At 40.3% G+C, this 17646-nt stretch overlaps 1 protein-coding gene across 3 annotated transcripts in view; it reads left to right on the forward strand.

The window, feature by feature from the left end:
- kcnip4a (potassium voltage-gated channel interacting protein 4a) overlaps positions 1-17646 on the forward strand; it is a 110022-nt gene that overhangs the window by 79079 nt on the left and 13297 nt on the right. Inside the window, exon 1 of one of the 3 annotated variants that reach the window (XM_054601200.1) lies at positions 6115-6226. The exons of the other annotated variants lie outside the window; for them this stretch is intronic. Within the exon in view, the coding sequence (XP_054457175.1) occupies positions 6115-6226 (112 nt within the window). Of the gene's footprint in view, positions 1-6114; positions 6227-17646 lie in introns of those variants that run through there. 3 annotated transcript variants of the gene reach the window in all.

A 17646-nucleotide genomic window follows, 5' to 3' on the forward strand; every position in this document is an offset into this window, starting at 1 on the left:
GGTTTAGTTTGACTGGCACTTTGCCGCTGACAGATGGCACACGATAAATCAGATGACAGGATCGCCGGGGAAAGGCAAAGCATGTCCTGCTCTCTCTGCTGCTACATGTTGTCCACAGTGAGCTGTCAGATAGCCACGTCAGAGCTAATATGGTTAAGAAGTGGAGAAAGGCGGGTCAATGTTATCAGCTGCAGCACACTGCCCTGAGCCTTGTGCTACTGTCCATTTGCAGACAATGCCATTGACTTTTCCCCCTTTTACACTAGAACTAATCACCTGGAATGAATTGGGATGTTGATAAAAATCTTGTGGTCTTGCTGTAAAAAGAAGACTGACATGTCTTTTGAAAGTGAATGGCATTCACTGAGGCAGGCTTACATTTCTTAAGAGACGCCATACTGGGCTTTCACTGTCGTTTGAACAACAAACGGCATAAGTCAAAGCTTTTAAAACAAAGATTTTAAATTGCAACATTCAAACAGGCGATTGATTTGTTGTTTCAGCTTAAATTCAATGCTTGTGGGTTTGGTGAGAAAGCCCAGTGAAGGTTAAAAAGTGTAAATCCTGAATGGGCTCGTTCAGGATGTACATCCAACCCTGAATGGTGAGACGTTAGCCCAGGATCTGCAAATACATATTTAGGGTTTAAAACTTCCCGTAAATGCATGAATGCACACGCACCTGGGAGAGTGAGCTAGTGTTATCCAGGGTCCAAAAAGTAAGTCCTCAATATCAGAGTTACCTGATGGCACTGCATGGTTGATTGCACATGCCGCTTCACTGAGGGTTGCCCCGGTTCACAGCTTATAATTGCCTTCCCCATCATAGGGTGACGGTTCAGTAAATATGACAGCCTCATTTTAATGTGCCTTGGAAAACACATCCAAACACCAATGCCGCTTTGCATGTCTGTGCAAATCACTGCAGGTGTCGCCTAATTATATCACCCACTTATGCCCTAAGCTGATCTGTAAACAGCGGGACGATCTTATCTTCGCCTGTTTTCCGTGTCCACCGATCGGCGCCGCTTTGATTGATGACGGTTACCTTCATCCCGGCTCCCTTCTCCTGGTTCCTGTATATTTCACAGAGGCTCACTGTGAAAGATAACACTTGTTCAATACTTAATGAAAATTTTGGTCTCGGGGGTTGTTTGGAAAGCGCCATTTCTCGCTCTATGGGATAAAATAAAATAAAAATCCAGAGGTTGTTACATTGTGAGGAAAATACTCATCTGCACCTGTGGTGTTCAGCTTTGTTCCATCACAGTTAACTATTCTAAAATATCTGCCTTAAAAGTTTGGAAGGAAATTCTTTCAGTTTCCCCACTATTAACGCTAGCTTTTGTTTGTTTGCATGTAATAGATGGGTTATCAGTCAGTTTTTCCTTTCTCGATGTATTGTATTTCACAGAACCACTGTTGGTGAGACAGTGGTTCTGACGTCATCAGGTCGTGTCCTCTGTGTCCACTCTGCCCAGACAAAAGTGATAAGATCCTCCCTTTGCGAATACTGAGAATGGAAACTAAGTGACGAGACAGGTGGCAGCGACGAGTGAGAAAAATCTGTAATCTTTCCCAAGATCAATGTCTATCAGTCTACAGAGGCGGATGGACAAAAAAGGCCGCAGGTTTGTCTCTCAGACTTGTGCTGTTCATTACACCGATAACGGCTGCAGAGATGGTGACATGCCAGACCTCAGTGCAGCTTGACATTTCAGACTTGGATCACCTAGAGATGCCGCCCGTCAAAGGTTACAGAGGATGGAAGAGTTCTGTGTGAAACCCTTTACTGAAAATATGTTGGCGTGGGGTGATTTAGGAAGTGCAAGCTGTGGATTTGATGTTTTTTGTGTGGCCATCAAAAGCTAAAAAAGGAATTCTTGATCTTATCTTTTATCTATTATCTTTTTGTCCAACAAATATTTCACCACAGATTTTTCAGCAACAACATTGTGTCATCAATGGTCATTCAAGTGCCCTGGTTTCCTCAAATCTTTGTTTCACATGATAGGAATGTCACCACTCTACAGCTTCCATTTTCTTGTTTCATTTGAAATACAAAATCATTTAGCAATTTCAGTCTTCCAAAACAAAATAGCCTTTCTTGTACATAACTGCAGATTTTTAGGTTCTCTATCTGTCAGACTTGCCACGCTGTAACGATGTTAGTGGTGTTTGTCCAGAATTTGTGTGACAATAATGGAGCTAGATGTGTGGCTTAATATTTACCTGTCAGCAGTGTTGATAGAATCATGGCTCCTCTAATAGTTGGACGGATGCTCCGTGGCACAAAACATCCACCCCCACTGTTCTTTTTTCTCATATGTCTCACCCTTTCACCCCCACCCTCATTGCTTCAATAATTGATTTGGCGGATATAGTTTCTCCGTGCTGCAGAAAGGTTATGATTGGTAAATCATTCCTTCATGTTTTATTAACCATCGGTCTACCAGGGCCTGTTTTGAGAGCCAAGCCATGGCAGAGTAAGTCCAGAGGCAATGAATCCCTCTGGTTTTGGGGAACTTGGCTGCATTCAGGAAACCGTACATGTGGCTTGAATGGCCATGTGATGTGGCTTTACTGATGTAGTGCCAGCGGCCACATGTTGGCAGCCCTGCTGTGAGCTGGATGTTGCAACCCATCCCAGGAGTCAATGAAGCATCCAACATTTAGGTCAGCTAACACTCAAAACACTATACTGCACATGACAGCTGTGTAATGCTTTGAACCAAACCAGCAGTTATTCCTCATGGGAGTTTGTTATTGACTTTAATCAATTTACTATTGTGTTACAATAACATTTGAGCATTGTACATTTTTATTCTGTTTCGAAATTTGGCCATCTGTTGCTTTTTGAGATGTCATCGACAGAGTGTAGATTTAAAAAGATCCTCACCAAATTCAAGAAGAGTCATTAATTATTCTCTTGCTGCTATCACAAGTTAAGTTTATTCTAACATGATTTATTTGGCCAATTAGGGGCAGTGGAAACAAGCTCAACACTGACATATTATCGTATTCAAAGTCTATATGGTAAACATGTCAGCAAACGGTCCCTTTTTTCAGATTTCAGCAGACCCAGAGCAACATTAGCTTTCATTGAGTTCTGTTGCTGACCACTTAATGAATTACTAATCTGGTCTCCACCAACTCTGGAGAAAATGATCTGTCTCTTTAGCTTCTAAATGCACTACAAACACTAGTTGCTAACTATATGTTTGTTATTAAGTGCTGGAGATAGTGTTTAGTGGGCTTTTGAAACTGTCTTTGCTAAAAATCTGCTTCCTGCTGGGTCATGAAATGATACTGATGAGAGCTGTGAGTTTTGGTTGGAGCTGAAAGTCACTAACACACATCACACATTAGTCATCTAATCAATTGTTGATGTATAAATATTGATTATAGCTTTAATGTTTAATTAAAATGTTTTTGCTTTCCCTTTAACTGCAATTTGTACAGTTTGGCAGTATATAGTTTAAATGATATGATCTAGAAAAAAAAATTCCCTGGCTGCGACCCTAAGACAAAGAAAATGTACAGACAGTTTTTTTATTATAATCAAAGGTCCATTCATAATGGCGACCTAGAACAAAAAAATGAGCCTTTTTAGTCACTCTGTTCCGGAACAAGCTAATTGCCCATACAGGAAGCATACGTCACTACGTTGTTGTCCGAAAAAGCGCTTCTCTCTCTTATTCGATTTCAAGAACAGCACAAACAATCGAACTGTCCGTGCAGTCTTATCATCACTGTGTATTTTTCACTTTCTATGGATGAGACTCGCATAGCAATGACTCCTCACATGTCCAGGGGCCATCCAGATCAAGTAGGATGTGTCTGCTGAATATTATTTTTCTTTTTCAACCAGCATCATGCTAAATTATTCACAAAGATTATTTTTTATTTTTTTCTAAAGCAGGATTACGTCTCATGTTTTCCATTCTGTGTTGTTAGGGACGGAAATCAGGGCAGATTGGTGAATGTAAATGACTGCATGTGAGTTTTTCCATCTCTGAAATAAGATGCTTCTTATTGATCATTTATCATAGAGGAATCGAGTAAAGTGGTGAGGCACAGTTTCTGTTACGGTAAAGAAAAATAATACACTGCCGTGATAATTGTAATTAAGGAGGCTTTGTGCATTTACATTAATGATTAACGACTGACTTGATTGTATATGGAACTAAGAAAACAAAGAACAGCAGAGGACGTTTCTTTGGCTAAAAATAGTGCGTTTTAGTTCTAGAAAAACTGTTTCAAATTGCAAATTTATTAAAAAAAATTCTAAAGTGTTTTTGGATGGATTATAATATAATGGTTAGAGACTGCTTTCTTCAGAGTTGTGAAGAAATAATTCTGCTGCTGGTGGATGATAAAGACGATGACTACACAAGGGCAGTAGATGGTGGTGTCTTCACTCATTTTCTACAAACATTGACTGCATGAATCACTCTCTCGCGCACACAACACACACACACACACGCTCAGGCTTTGTTTGTCCTTTTCAACACTCCATAACATCTCAGTGGAATCAAACTCCTTTTGAAAACAAGCAGTTAGATTTAATAAAGTGGTGTGTCACTTTCTATATTCTTACATGCGTGTGTGTAAAGACTACTAAGACCTCTTGACTCCTCACCTATTCCCCTTACCCATAATACCCAGCTCGAGGGGACTGGAGAAGGCAAAACCAGTACTCACATTTAGGAATTTTACCTTGCGTTACTTTTACAGTATGTATTCTGTAACTGTTTTATACAGTATGTAGATATGTGGATTGTGTGCATTGAAGTTTCCTCTCAGCTTTAAGCCTTTAAAAAACTTTAAAAAACCCATGTGAGTAAGATTTCCAAAAGCCTCTTTTCAATAATAGTTTGAAGCGGGAGAGATTTACTTTGTCTGTTTGAAGTAGATTATAACGAACGCCTTTTAAGAAAGCTATTGTTTTGGCTGTCTGTCCAGCTTTTCTGAGTGGAATAGTTTCCCTCATCATTCCTCATCGTCATCTTCAATCCCCCACATAGCCTGGCAATTGTGACATTTTCATGATTTACTGATATGACCAGATTGTAAAAGTGTCTAAACATAGACATACACACCGAAACTAAAAATGTATGTCCTATTAAAATGAATTGACATAATCTGTGCCGTCATATAGTGCTCTATTTGCATTTTTAGGATTTGTTTTTGGCAGCATGACCTGCCAAATGCTGGGTAAATGTTGGAATGTAAAAATATCAGATCAACTGCCACCCTGGCAGATAGGTTTTCATTAAATTAAGATACATTATTTTTAGAAAGCAATTTTCTATGGATTGAGGTTAGCCTACATAATATAAACTGTCTGGTACCACTGACCCTAAAGCGTTCTACAAAGATAGAATAGTCGTCAACGACCTGCCGCAGTGGCAGGAGAAGACAAAACTTAATGTCTAGTATGTTTGAAGTCATTGCGAACATGTAGGCTCTCGCTCATGAGAGGTTGTGCGTCCTCCACTGTAGCACCACACCTCCCCTCTGCCTCAATCTCATCTCCCCTCCCTCCCTGCTCCCTCACTCATATCCACTCCCTCTCATCTTCCCTCCCTTTACTTTGCGTCGAGAGCAGTCAGTGTGCCTGAAAGAGCGAGAGAGAGCCACAAACTGTCAGTGAAGAGCAGAGGTCCCTCTGCCTGCTTTTCCTCTGCTTCCACATGTCTCCTAGTTTGCGAGGAGAGGAAAGTAGAAGAAGGAAGGATTGAGATCAGCTTGCGTCGACTTTTTTTTCCTTTTTGGGTCAGATTTTCTTAATTTGCAGTGACCCCTCGATATCAGAGAGATCCTAAATGACTTCAGGCTCCTCACAAACCTGAGACCAGTCCTTCTTGCTCCTGAACCTCTTCCCATTTGAGCTTAACCCGGACTGGATTCAGGGAGCAAGCGGGCAGAAGGCGGGTGCTAGGCGGCTCCCGGCCCGTGCGTGTGGGTCGGTGTAGCACTGGAGTGGGTGAAGGGGAACTGGAGCGCAGGGCCGGGTGGCAGCGCTCGCCCTGGCGGTGTTCCAGAGGGTGAGGAGGCCGGCTCGGGTTCCGGGTCCGGGTATGGGGGCGTGGACAGGAATGAGGGTGGAGCAATGCTGAGCGCCATCTGGGAGACAGAGGGGCTGCAGACGGTGGGCATCGTGGTGCTGGTGTTCGCCTCGATCAAGCTGCTGCACCTCGTGGGGCTCATCAGCTTCTCAGAGGGTAAGACACCGATAGAGATTGAGGGAGAGACGGACAGAAATGAGGAGAAAGATGACACAGAAATGGAGAAATCATGAGAAAAAAAACATAGCTGACTGATAGAATGTGTTGTGAAAATTGCAAATGCATTTCCCTTGACGTATGAAATGGAAACTTGTGTTTCAAAGGAGTTCTAGCAACAAAAGGTTAACTCATCTTTGGCTGCTAGAACTCTTTTGAAACACTGTTTCCATTTGAAAACTTAAAGACAAGTTAATGGAGTTCACCATACCAAAGCAGGACGCAGTGACTCAGAAAAAGAAAAATGGACTGTGTTGTCTTACGAGCTGAAGTTATGAAAACCGAGAGAGGTTGTGATGTGACTGGAGGGAGAGAGTTATATATTAAGAAAGAGGTGTCGGTACAGAAATTTCAAGAAGCTATACAGACAATATTTGATTGTATTTCTAGAGTTGATTCAAAATTTTCTTGGTCTATGGGGCCAATTTCCTGTTTTTTTTGTGTGTATATAGTTTATAAATGTGTGAACAGTCATGTCAATTAGCTAAAAATACAATCCAATTACAACTTCGTCATGTATATGCATCTCGTTTTGGAATCGAGGCAAACCTATCATACTCTACGGGCACAGTAGGGCTCACTAGGCTGGATTGTTATAGGCCTAAATAAACCGTTTAGTTTGGACGTTCTGGAGTCGTCTCATTAAAATGAAGTAGAGCAGCACAGTAAGCAGTTTGAGCTAAAAAATCAGCCCATCCATCAGACTGCTGTTTAGAAAACCCGCCTTATTTTCTAATTAGGATAATCAGTCAGAAGTCTTCAAAGCTGTATGCATATTCAGCGAGATGATAATAAAAGTGCGTATGTGTAATTGTGGGGAGCTGGAAAAAGCTGACCTGACCTGAGAGAAGTGTTTAGATGGAGCATGGTGGTGTTGGCCGTGGTTGTGTTATTTTAAAGGCACATGGGAGCCGTGTTTTCATTTCGGGGAGCTGTGAAGCTCATGCTTAGCGAAACAGTTTACATGGCTCATTAAACAGCGGCGAGTAGAAATGTGTTCTACCCCCCACTCTGCATTAGACAGATGCAGCCGACATGATATTGATTATTTTCCTTGTTTGGATGATAGAGGTGTCAAACCAGTGTGCCGAGCGCCTGATTTTGTGATCTGTATTCCACACAGGTGTCTCTGAGTGTAATTCTGACAGAATATCTGCTATCTGAGCGTGTGTTACGTGACGAGCAGCTAATACAGGTATTGATGTTTTGCTGTTCAGGAATGGAAGGAGGGCAAGGGATATTCAAAGTTTTGGTGCGGGAGTCTGAAATCTTTTTAGGGAGATAGACTTGGAAATAAGGGTTAATTAATAAATTATAATTCATATGATGATAAATTTCCCGAAAGCCTTAATAAGTAAATATGCCTATTTTTAATTTGCCGGACCCCAAGGCAACATATGCTCATTGAAGAAACTGAAACAAGCAAGTCTTTTGTCAAAAAAATCAAAAAGACATAGAAAATGAAAAAACACACTTCTGTAAATCTGGTGCTCTGGTCCAGAAATGCTGAGTTGAAACCTAGGTAGACTGGTTTTCAAGCTGCAAGTGTGTGTTTTGTGTGTGTTTGTGTGTTGTGTGTGTGTGTGTGTGTGTGTGTGTGTGTGTGTGTGTGTGTGTGTGTGTGTGTGTGTGTGTGTGTGTGTGTGTGTGTGTGTGTGTGTGTGTGTGTGTGTGTGTTTTTAAGATTTAGCGTAGTGGTTCTCAAATCAAAAATGACTAATTGATTTTTTTTTTGTAGTTGATTAATTGGCTAATCACTTCTTCTTAATGCAAACTTCACTGTAGCCGCAGTTAATTATTTGTATGATAGAGGTATCTGTTGATGTTTTTCTTTATTAATCAGTTCATCTTTGAGTCTCTAAAATGACAGACAGTAGTGAAAACTATCCATCACAATACCACAGAGCCCAAGGTGACATCTTCAAGTTGATTGTTTTACACAGCTAACAATTCTAAACTAAAAATCTATTTCTTTCACAGTAATATTAAAAACATAAAAGCGGCAAATCATGGCAACATTTGTTAATTTTGATAAATAAGCCTTAAACAATTACTTCTCTGTCCATCTACTAATCCATTGATTAGTTGATTGATTAATAATTTCACCACTTAACTCCACATGCAGAGGGGCCAGTGTTGAAATCAGAATTCCAGATCTACTTTCTTTGAAGTGACAGTCATAACCACTTACTGCACTGCTTCCCTTTTATAATAAAAACCCAACAGTCAAAAGAATGACCTTTTGTCTACATTTTTGTAACACAAATCCACTTTTACAGCTGTCGCCTTCTGCAAGAACTAAATGTTTGTTTTTCACCTTTTTCTTGTTGTAAAACCTCCGGGGAAATGTTTCCCTGAGCGTGCATGCTCTGCTTAACATTCATACAGTCGGACATGTTCGCAGCTGGGAGCTGTCCAGTACGGTCACGTGCCTCCACTGGGGACCACCTGAGCAGCTCCACTGAGGGTTCTGGGGGAGAGGTATTGCTCTAAAAAGTCCCTGTGTGGTAAATGCAGAGTTTCTCAGCTGGGCTGCAAATCTGAAGTGAAAACTTTCCAATTTCAGGAAAGAATGCGAACCGAGAGCTCTGGATGTATTTAACACTGTCTCACTCTTTACTGTAGAGTCAGTTAGCAGCAAAAAAGAAACTGCAAGCTTTGTTCGGACGAAGTCGTAGCAGACGACACATTGCCAGAGGAGGGGGTCACGTCAGGCCTGCAGGGACTGTCCAACACTCTGATCACTTCTACTGCAGACTGAAAGGACGTCCGACCTGAAATAAAATAGTTTATTAACAGCCGCTCCCTGCCACTAGTCCGGCATGCCTCCTCGCTGGAGAGAAATAACGAGAACATTGCATCAGCCAATGCTCAATCACCAGAGCATTGTACTATGAATATGAGCAATGCAGCAAGGCATGGCCAGCAGCGTATGGGTAGCCACTCAAAGTTTAATGATGGATGTAGCTGTACTGACGTGTGCATGTATTCCTGCTTACTATCCCAAGACAGGGATTCTCTGCTGCCTAAGTGTTCGCTCAACTTGGCTAGTAAAATTGGATAATGAGCTCTCTTGGTGGATTTGATGACTTGTGTAGAAATGTGGACTCTCTGTTGTTATTTGGATGCATTGCAACATAACAAGAAACAAATACAATTTTTTGTTTCTCCCGTCCACTCTCACACACACGGACACACAAAGACACAGACACCGTGATTCTTTTTACATGCATGTACATTTCTGCGTATACTCGTACAGCACAGAGCCATTAGCGCAAAGTGCTGAGCAAAGCCTCATAGGGTGCAGACTAATCAGTGTGTCACACAATGATAAATAATACTCTGGTTCAGCAACCCCCCCCCCCCCCCAACCCTATTCCTCCCCAATCAATCACACACACACACATGCACAAGTACACCATTTACCGAATAGGGATGGAACGTTGTGTCAATTTGGACCCGCCGTCTGCTATTAACGGGCCGGAGCGCAGAGAGTGTCTTAGCACTGATATCCATCTAGCAATGTTCTCTGTGTGTCCTTGATGTGGATTTATGGCCTGGCAGCAGAGATAGTTAGTGTCAGCACCGACCTGGCCCGGTTTGCTGCCGATTGTCTGTCATGAGTAGGTCAAAGCTGTGGGGAGGGGTTTCAGAGGGTAGGCGTGTGATTGTTGAACCACAAAATGTGTTTGAAGTTTATTCAGAGATAACTATAGTTTAACCAAACCTTGTATATAATAGGGCTTGAAGATATAACCAAAACTCTACGTCACAAAAAAGTCACATTGACTTTGACAATAATCACTAATAGAAAATGGTTATAGCCCTTTTCCTTGAGTGTTTTAGATTAATTGCAGCACCACCAAAATAATTTACTGGACTTCTGGTCCAGACTGTGAGCTGATTAGTTGGTTGAACGTCTGGTTTCATGGTGGTAGCTATTTTTGGTTTAACTACATGGGATTCTTGGATTGGGCAACGTGACAATATACACTGTAACAAGACAAACATTTGTACCACCATAATTAGACATTTAACATATCGTACCATTTATGGTCTTGGTCATTGCAAAGGTTTTTGCATCAAAGTAATGACGTTTGATTTTTCAGTTATTTGATTTGCTCAGTTGACCCCCAAAAAACATTCCTCTTATTTTATCAACTGATTTGCAAGAATATTTACAATGTCACCAGGTATATTGATAATGTGATATTATATATACTGTATATACCGTTAGGTAGTGTTAAAGTATCTGGTAAATTTTTTCCTGACCCAGTGCATATTTTCGTTTTTCAACCACTTTTACTTTGAGCTTGGTTCTATGTATGGCAGTGCTGGTTGGTCTGTCATACCAACTCTTTGGTTCAGGTAGCTTTGTATAGCAAATGTTATCAAACTGACACGTCTAGCTAAAATGGTAAACATGGTAAACATCACGTACTGAATACTAACTGTCAGTGTTGCCATTGTGAGCAGTTAAAATGCTGACACTAGCCTTTAGCTCAAATTAAAACTGCGCCTTAAGCAGCCTCTCAGCAACACTAATGGCTTTAGTCTTGTTTAATCAAGGCTAAAACCAAAACACTTTCCTCATCAAAACTCCTCTCATACTTTTTCACATTTTCATTCCGTCGTTAAGGGTCAATCCTTGATCAAGCTTCATCTTGTTGTCCAGTATCAGATACAGGGAGTTTCTCAGGTTGACTGTTATCCAGCACATGAACGGACACTGGAGGAATGTGACAAAACTTTGGGTTTTCTTTGGCTCAGAATTTTGAACATCAAGCAAGCTTGTTGAATCTTTATGATACAAAATGATAAATGACCTTTCTGCTGTTGCTTGGTGGCATTCAATTGTGATCCAGCAATTCTGACGTGCCTGTCATTGATGATCACATCATGTGGGTATGAACAGCAGGAGAATCACAGTTATGTTTTAGAATCCAAGGCAGTCATAGTGGTCTTCATTTTACTGTCGTATATTTATTGTGTTGAATTTAGGCTGCCAGCCAGCAATTTGAAACGCAGTGAAATATTGAAGTGAGTTCTTCATTTTGTTAAGTGCAGGAGTGTGTACACTTCCAGTACACATTGTTTTATGGGCGTGGTGAAAACTGCATCTTTATGGGATTGTTTTCTGTGTTGAGTCACACATCCATCATCAGAGTTAAGTTAGAAACAGGGGTATGCATCTTTTCAATATTTTAAATCATGGCATTCAAAATCCGTCCAGCTAATTTAATTTAATTGGCAATATCCATTGGGGAAATAAATTGCATGATTACTCGAGAAAGCAGGTAGGATTTAAAAGATTAAACGATGGAAACAATGACTCAGTTACAGGTAGTGAAGTGTGAGATATTTAGCAAGCAGCTCCCCTGCTGAATGTAATGGTTCTTTATATACCATTCCATTTAGAGGACAACAATCAACCGGCCCAATTACCCTTTGGCTGTTTTCCATGATGCCTATTGAGAGCGATGACATGATTGACTTAACCTTTGAGCGCCCTAAGTTATAGGTCTCTCTGGTGTCTTTAGAGGGAAGAAGGGCACGGCGGAGGAGCTAACTGAAAGTAAGAGGACTCTGCCTGTTGATTTAAATCAGGACAACCAGTATCACTCAGGCAATCAATTTTGACGAAAACATCACAAATACATTCTGATAAGAGGAGGATACCAGATGATTCTCAATCATTGATCTGATTGCTGATTGCTGTGTTTAAAGGTTCCCCGTGCAGGGGAGCTGGAGGTAGATTGTATTCCTAAAGATGAATTTAATTAAATGACCTGTGTGCTATAGCAGAGCAGGGATGTACTGTGTGTGTAAAGCACTATCTTGTGATATCCTCAGGTCTTACTGAACACCATTGGGATTTGGACCATAACACTATTTGGCTATGCAGATTGAGTGTTTTTATTAAAGGGAATTGTAGCGTAGTTTAAGCTTAAAGTGTTGTTGTGAAAACAAGAATCCCTTTTTCATAAACCTTGAGTTATCCCTAGTGCTTTAGAGCTGCACATGTGGTATTTATTTTTTAATCAAGGTTACACAACCAGTATACGTATGTTCAGCATGTTCAGTTTAATTAGCCAACAGAATGAATAGTAATGTTGCCACATGAATCAACCATGCATAATGCAGTAGCTCCTTTCTCAGCTGGATTTTACATGCAAGGCTTTGGAGCCCCTTTTAATTTTTATAGATGAGGGAAAAAAATGTTTGAATGTTTTTTTTGTGAAGTCTGCATACTGTCTTCTTTGTTCATATTGATCTTGGCAATTGTTCATTTATTCCTTCTACTGATTGAGGATAACATTTCTGATGAAGACTATAATGAGACCAGGCCATCTCCACCACTCTACTTTCATCAGATGGGTACACTTATGTAAATAGAATTGGAAAACTGGGATGAAAAGTGCAGAATTGGACATATAGTTGACCCATCTCATTACCAGTGATATCTACAGTATATTAACTGCACAGAGCAAACTTTTTAAGTTTTTGTCAAGTTATTTTTTGTTTTGCTTCCGACTACACAAAATAATGATTCCAGAAAACATCCTGTCACAAAACTGGCTAGCGCCTTTGTATTACAGTAATTAGTGAAAGCCTTCTTGTAATAGAAGTAATATAAAGCAAGCAAGTACAAATGTAATCGACCCTCCAAGCCAATTCAATTTTTCCACAGTGCCAAATCTCAACAGATACTATATTGCCTCTCTTTGTTTGTCTTCTGGCTGAGTTACAGTAAATATCAACGATGAATATGTTGTCAGAATAAGTTCCATAAATCCATTGAGTGACTGATATCATCAGTGTGATTTCCTGTCAGCAGCTGGGATATGGATGACTTACTTCCACATGATTCACAAAGACTCTCCCCTCTTCAAGTGTCTCTAATACGTTGTCCCACCTTATAATCTTCACAAAAATTGTAGAAGAAAGGACAGAGGACCTTTTTTTTTTTTTTTTTTTCAATGCCAGAGAAAGGTTTTATTTTTTGACACATTGAAACACTTCCAAATGACAAATGTTTGCAATTAGAAGCACAGACTGCTCTCTCCCCTAGATTCCAATAAAGGCCTCATCCTGATGGTGTCATTATGGCCAGCATGAGAGCATGCTCGCCCTCATAACAAACCTTGGCCTCCAATCCCCAGTGCTCCAGTCAGTGCAGTCAGTCACACTCGGTTCAGAACAGCAAATGACAGCATTTTATTTGACTTCCACATGCTGACATTTCATATACTCAGATGTGCTTGTTTAAACTGATTAAAAGGACTGTAAATACATGAGCCAATACACACTGAAGCAAATTGCACCAATGGCAAAAAGCGATGGTGCAAGTTTTTTTTGCCCGTAAAGAGCTACTGTAGTTTATGCTACATTGCCTTCTGTCATGCAATAGCTAACCTGAAGGGAATAATCAAGGCTTCAGTCTATTTGGCTGTAAACACAGATCTATTCACAGGATGCTTGGATTCAGATTTATTTGCAACTGCCTTTCATCATTGGCAGTAAAGCACAAGAGTTGATATCATGTCCCAGGGTAAGCAAATTCATCATCTCATCAGAAATATTGCAAACTTTTTTTTTTATTCAGGACCATTGGACAGACCGTGGGTCTTTGTATTCTCACCAATGTTCCCAACTGGCTTTTGTTTTAAGACAAAACATGCAGTTACTCTGCTTTCTTCTTGCTTTTGTTCCATAAGTCGATTTCACAGACATTTTTCCTGCCATAAAGAACTGGAGGCTGTTTTATTAAATAACAGCAAAGACCTATCGCTCTCCCTGACTCCAATCTTTGGGGCTTATTTGTATTAGGGCCCACCAAATGGGAACAAATGGCCGATCTGTATCCACCTTCCTCATCTTTAATGTGATTTATCTGATATGAAATGAGCTTTTTCTCATGACACATGGGGGACTGTGGTTTAATTATTTATTTATTTTATTGACTTGGATCTGCAGGTCTAACATTTGCAAAAGCAGTATTGTAATCAGCGGATGTCCACTGCTGGCAGCTCTGGTATTCTGGATGTCTGCTATAATTTGGTTTGGCGCATCGGAAAATATTTGGTTCTACAAAGGGGAAATCATTACACCCCAGGAAAGACAGAGTCAGATATAGCAAAGGACTTGGATTTTTAATCTTCTGTCCTTGGGCAGATCTGTACATCTATACACTGATGCACTTCCATTCACCTTATCAGAGTTAATTTCTTTAATATAAATTGTCATGTTTCTATTGGGATTATTATTATGGGGGAAGGGTGTAACAGCCAAGTGTATTCCCCAATGAACATCGTATCACCAGCTTCTTTCAACATGCTTCTTTGTAGGTTCACAATATCCCAACTGATCCCGCTCACCTCAAATAGTTTTTTGTACAGTATGTACAGTGAAAATGTCTTGCAGAATGTGTATATCCAAATTTTCCCATTCCAGTGAAGCACAGTAAAAACATTTGTCTGAGCTATGGAAGGTATTACTTTTATAGTAAACTCCCTTTCAATCTAATCCTTCCATTCAATGTGGCTCTGCTCCAAATGTCAACATGTTGTATGTATGCATTACACCAATGTTCCTTATGTTTTGAATTAAAGAGGCAGATGGATCAGCTGTAAGATTTGTGACTGAAGCATTTCTTGAGCAATAAATCCAAATAGCCACACGATTTTGCCAATTTAGTATTCTGCTGGGAGGTACGTAATGCAAGGAGCATTGGTGTAACTTTGGGCAAGCAAGTCAGATTGATATCACACTGGCCTTTCTTCTTTTTTGATTCCTTTTGGGAGACCTTGCCAAAATGGCAAAAATCCAAGACTGGCCCTGCTGCCAGACACTGCTCATCTGCTGTCCTTGTTTCTGTCTCGTTGGGTGTCATTTAAGTTGATTGCTAGCTGAAAGGTGTCTGTCACATTTGTCCCTGTTTTACTCAAAAACCACATGCAGCTTTGGGACTTCAACACTGGAATGAGGTGTTAAAGTGAACCTGCTGTCCGCACACTGACCCAATAAATATTTGGCTTAAAAATAATCTATCCCCCTGGCTCGTTCTGATTAACTTGGATTTAATTTCCCCAAAAGGCGTTTGCCTCTGCATTTGAGTAGTAGATCAAATGGCAATATGACTTTGTGTAAATGTTCCACGACTGTTAAAAATGACCTTTTACAGAGACGGGGGAGTTTAAATTCAAAATCGAAAGAGGTATTGACCAGCCTGCATAACATGGCGCAACCAATCATGAGCTTCGACCTAAAGATCATGCAGTTAAACAAGCAGTTCTTACTGATTTTTTTTTTTGTGCGCTCTATGTCCGTGTTTGGTGCTTATATTGATGAAATACTATTTATCTTTTGTTAGAAACACCTGCAAATGATGGATCTTCAGGGAAATTATTAGTTTGACTCTGCAGTTGCATTTAACTGCCTCCAGATCTACAAGAGATAGGTTAAGAGACAAAGACACCACTGACTGTAATACCTGGTGTGAAGACAGTAAGCGTGTCAAAATGCTCCTTCTACAGTATAGCATTCAATGTTCAGTAAATTAATATAGCAAACAACATCAAGGGTATTTAGTTAAGTACTTTCCATAGAGTAAGATATTTTCTTGGTTCCCCTTTAGGATTCTGCTCCCTGCTACATTCGGACATGCAACAATGAATTACTTCCGAACTTGAAACCAGTGAGAACATTAATCAAAGAGTCACATTAAGATGCAGAAAGATGGGATGACAGAACTGGTGTCCACTGCCAGATACGATCACTCACATAAGGGACTTGACATGTCCCAGAAATTGACTACTGATTATACTTTGCCGAAAGCAATGATAAATCATAATGAAGCCCAAGAATTTAAATTCCAATTTGAATTCTCCTGATAAATTAAGTTCCGGTAATATCCGCTTAAAGCCTGACACTAACTTTAACATGTATAACTATTGCTCCTTTGGTCTGCAAAAATTGACACCTGTTTTGTGACCGTTTACATATTTTGCCTTTAAATGGACAGCAGTGGACACAGTGCAGCCTTGAGATGAACTCGATACCCTGAGATTGCTGGTTGATTGTTCTGTGTTCTAATGCCAAGACTTGGAGCAGGCTATATTAGGAGTGAGCTCAGGTTAAGATAAGATCAGTATTGAGTTTGGTCCAGGTGTTAAGTATGTCAGGATGGTGTTTCATCAACAGTGGGAGCCTATTGATGGGAAGCCTCACAGTAGTGGCGTCGGTTTAAGTGAAGAAATCAGATTTATTTTTTTTAAACATTGCCTGTGTTCCTGAAAATATACGCTTATTAAGTGGCAGCTGAACAGCTTCTGCATATATTTATTGTTTATGTAGTCTTTATCTAAGACTTTATCGGTTACACATTTTGATCACAACTAATACTTGTGATTTCAAAGTGCATTTACCTTCTCCAACCCCAAGCTATGTTGCTTTCTGTCTAGTGTTTCTACTAGCCTGAGAGTTTAAATGTTTAATATCCGGCTCATTTTAGCTGCCTTAGCTAACTGAGCTACATTTCCTTCTGAAGGACACATGTATAGAGTAATTGAACAAGTGACAAAAACAGTTGATGTGTCTTTGATCGTCGTATTCACTGAAAACAGATTGATGAATGAATGAAATTAAGGATGAAAGAATGTGTAATGTTTTCAAAACCAAAAAGAATTATACTTTAGATTTTGTATTATTTAAAGTGGTTTTCACATTTCCTGTGTAGAAACAGGCCTTTCCAGTCAAAGCAGCAAGTGAATCTAAAAAGAGATCATTGAGGCTCATTTAATTAGACTAATTCAGCCATCAACTTTGTCTCAGAGCCATTGTCCGGGCGTGGTCAAAGATCTTCAGACCACTGCTGAAGCTGCACAGGCTCACATGCTGGGTGCTGTTGCCTGGTACACCACAGTATCACGTAAACTGTCAGAAGATAAGTTATGCTCCCTTGGAGTCCCTTGGCCTACTTTCGTGAGTCCCGCCTTCTTGGCGCCGCGGTGCTAAAAGGACAGCGAGGAGCTGGTGCTAAATTGTATAAGTCAAGACCTTGTCTCAGACACACACACAGAAAACACACTGAAGCTCTCAAGAAAAGACGATGGTGCTAGTATCACACACACAGATGTAGCGACACTATTTTAGTACTAAAACATCGAGGAGAAAAGGCCTGCGACAACTAAGCAAGAGAGGATATTAAACTCAGGGTCTGATGAATGCTATCAATGCCTGAAATTAAGAAATATCACGGCCAATTTCACACAGATTAAACCTAGAGTACCCCATTACAAAAACCTCTAATTTTAGTTTCAATCTCACACCACGTGAGGGGCTTTTGCACTTACTGTATT

The sequence above is a fragment of the Anoplopoma fimbria genome, chromosome 7 (assembly GCF_027596085.1).
Source record: "Anoplopoma fimbria isolate UVic2021 breed Golden Eagle Sablefish chromosome 7, Afim_UVic_2022, whole genome shotgun sequence".
In the NCBI taxonomy this organism is placed as follows: domain Eukaryota; kingdom Metazoa; phylum Chordata; class Actinopteri; order Perciformes; family Anoplopomatidae; genus Anoplopoma; species Anoplopoma fimbria.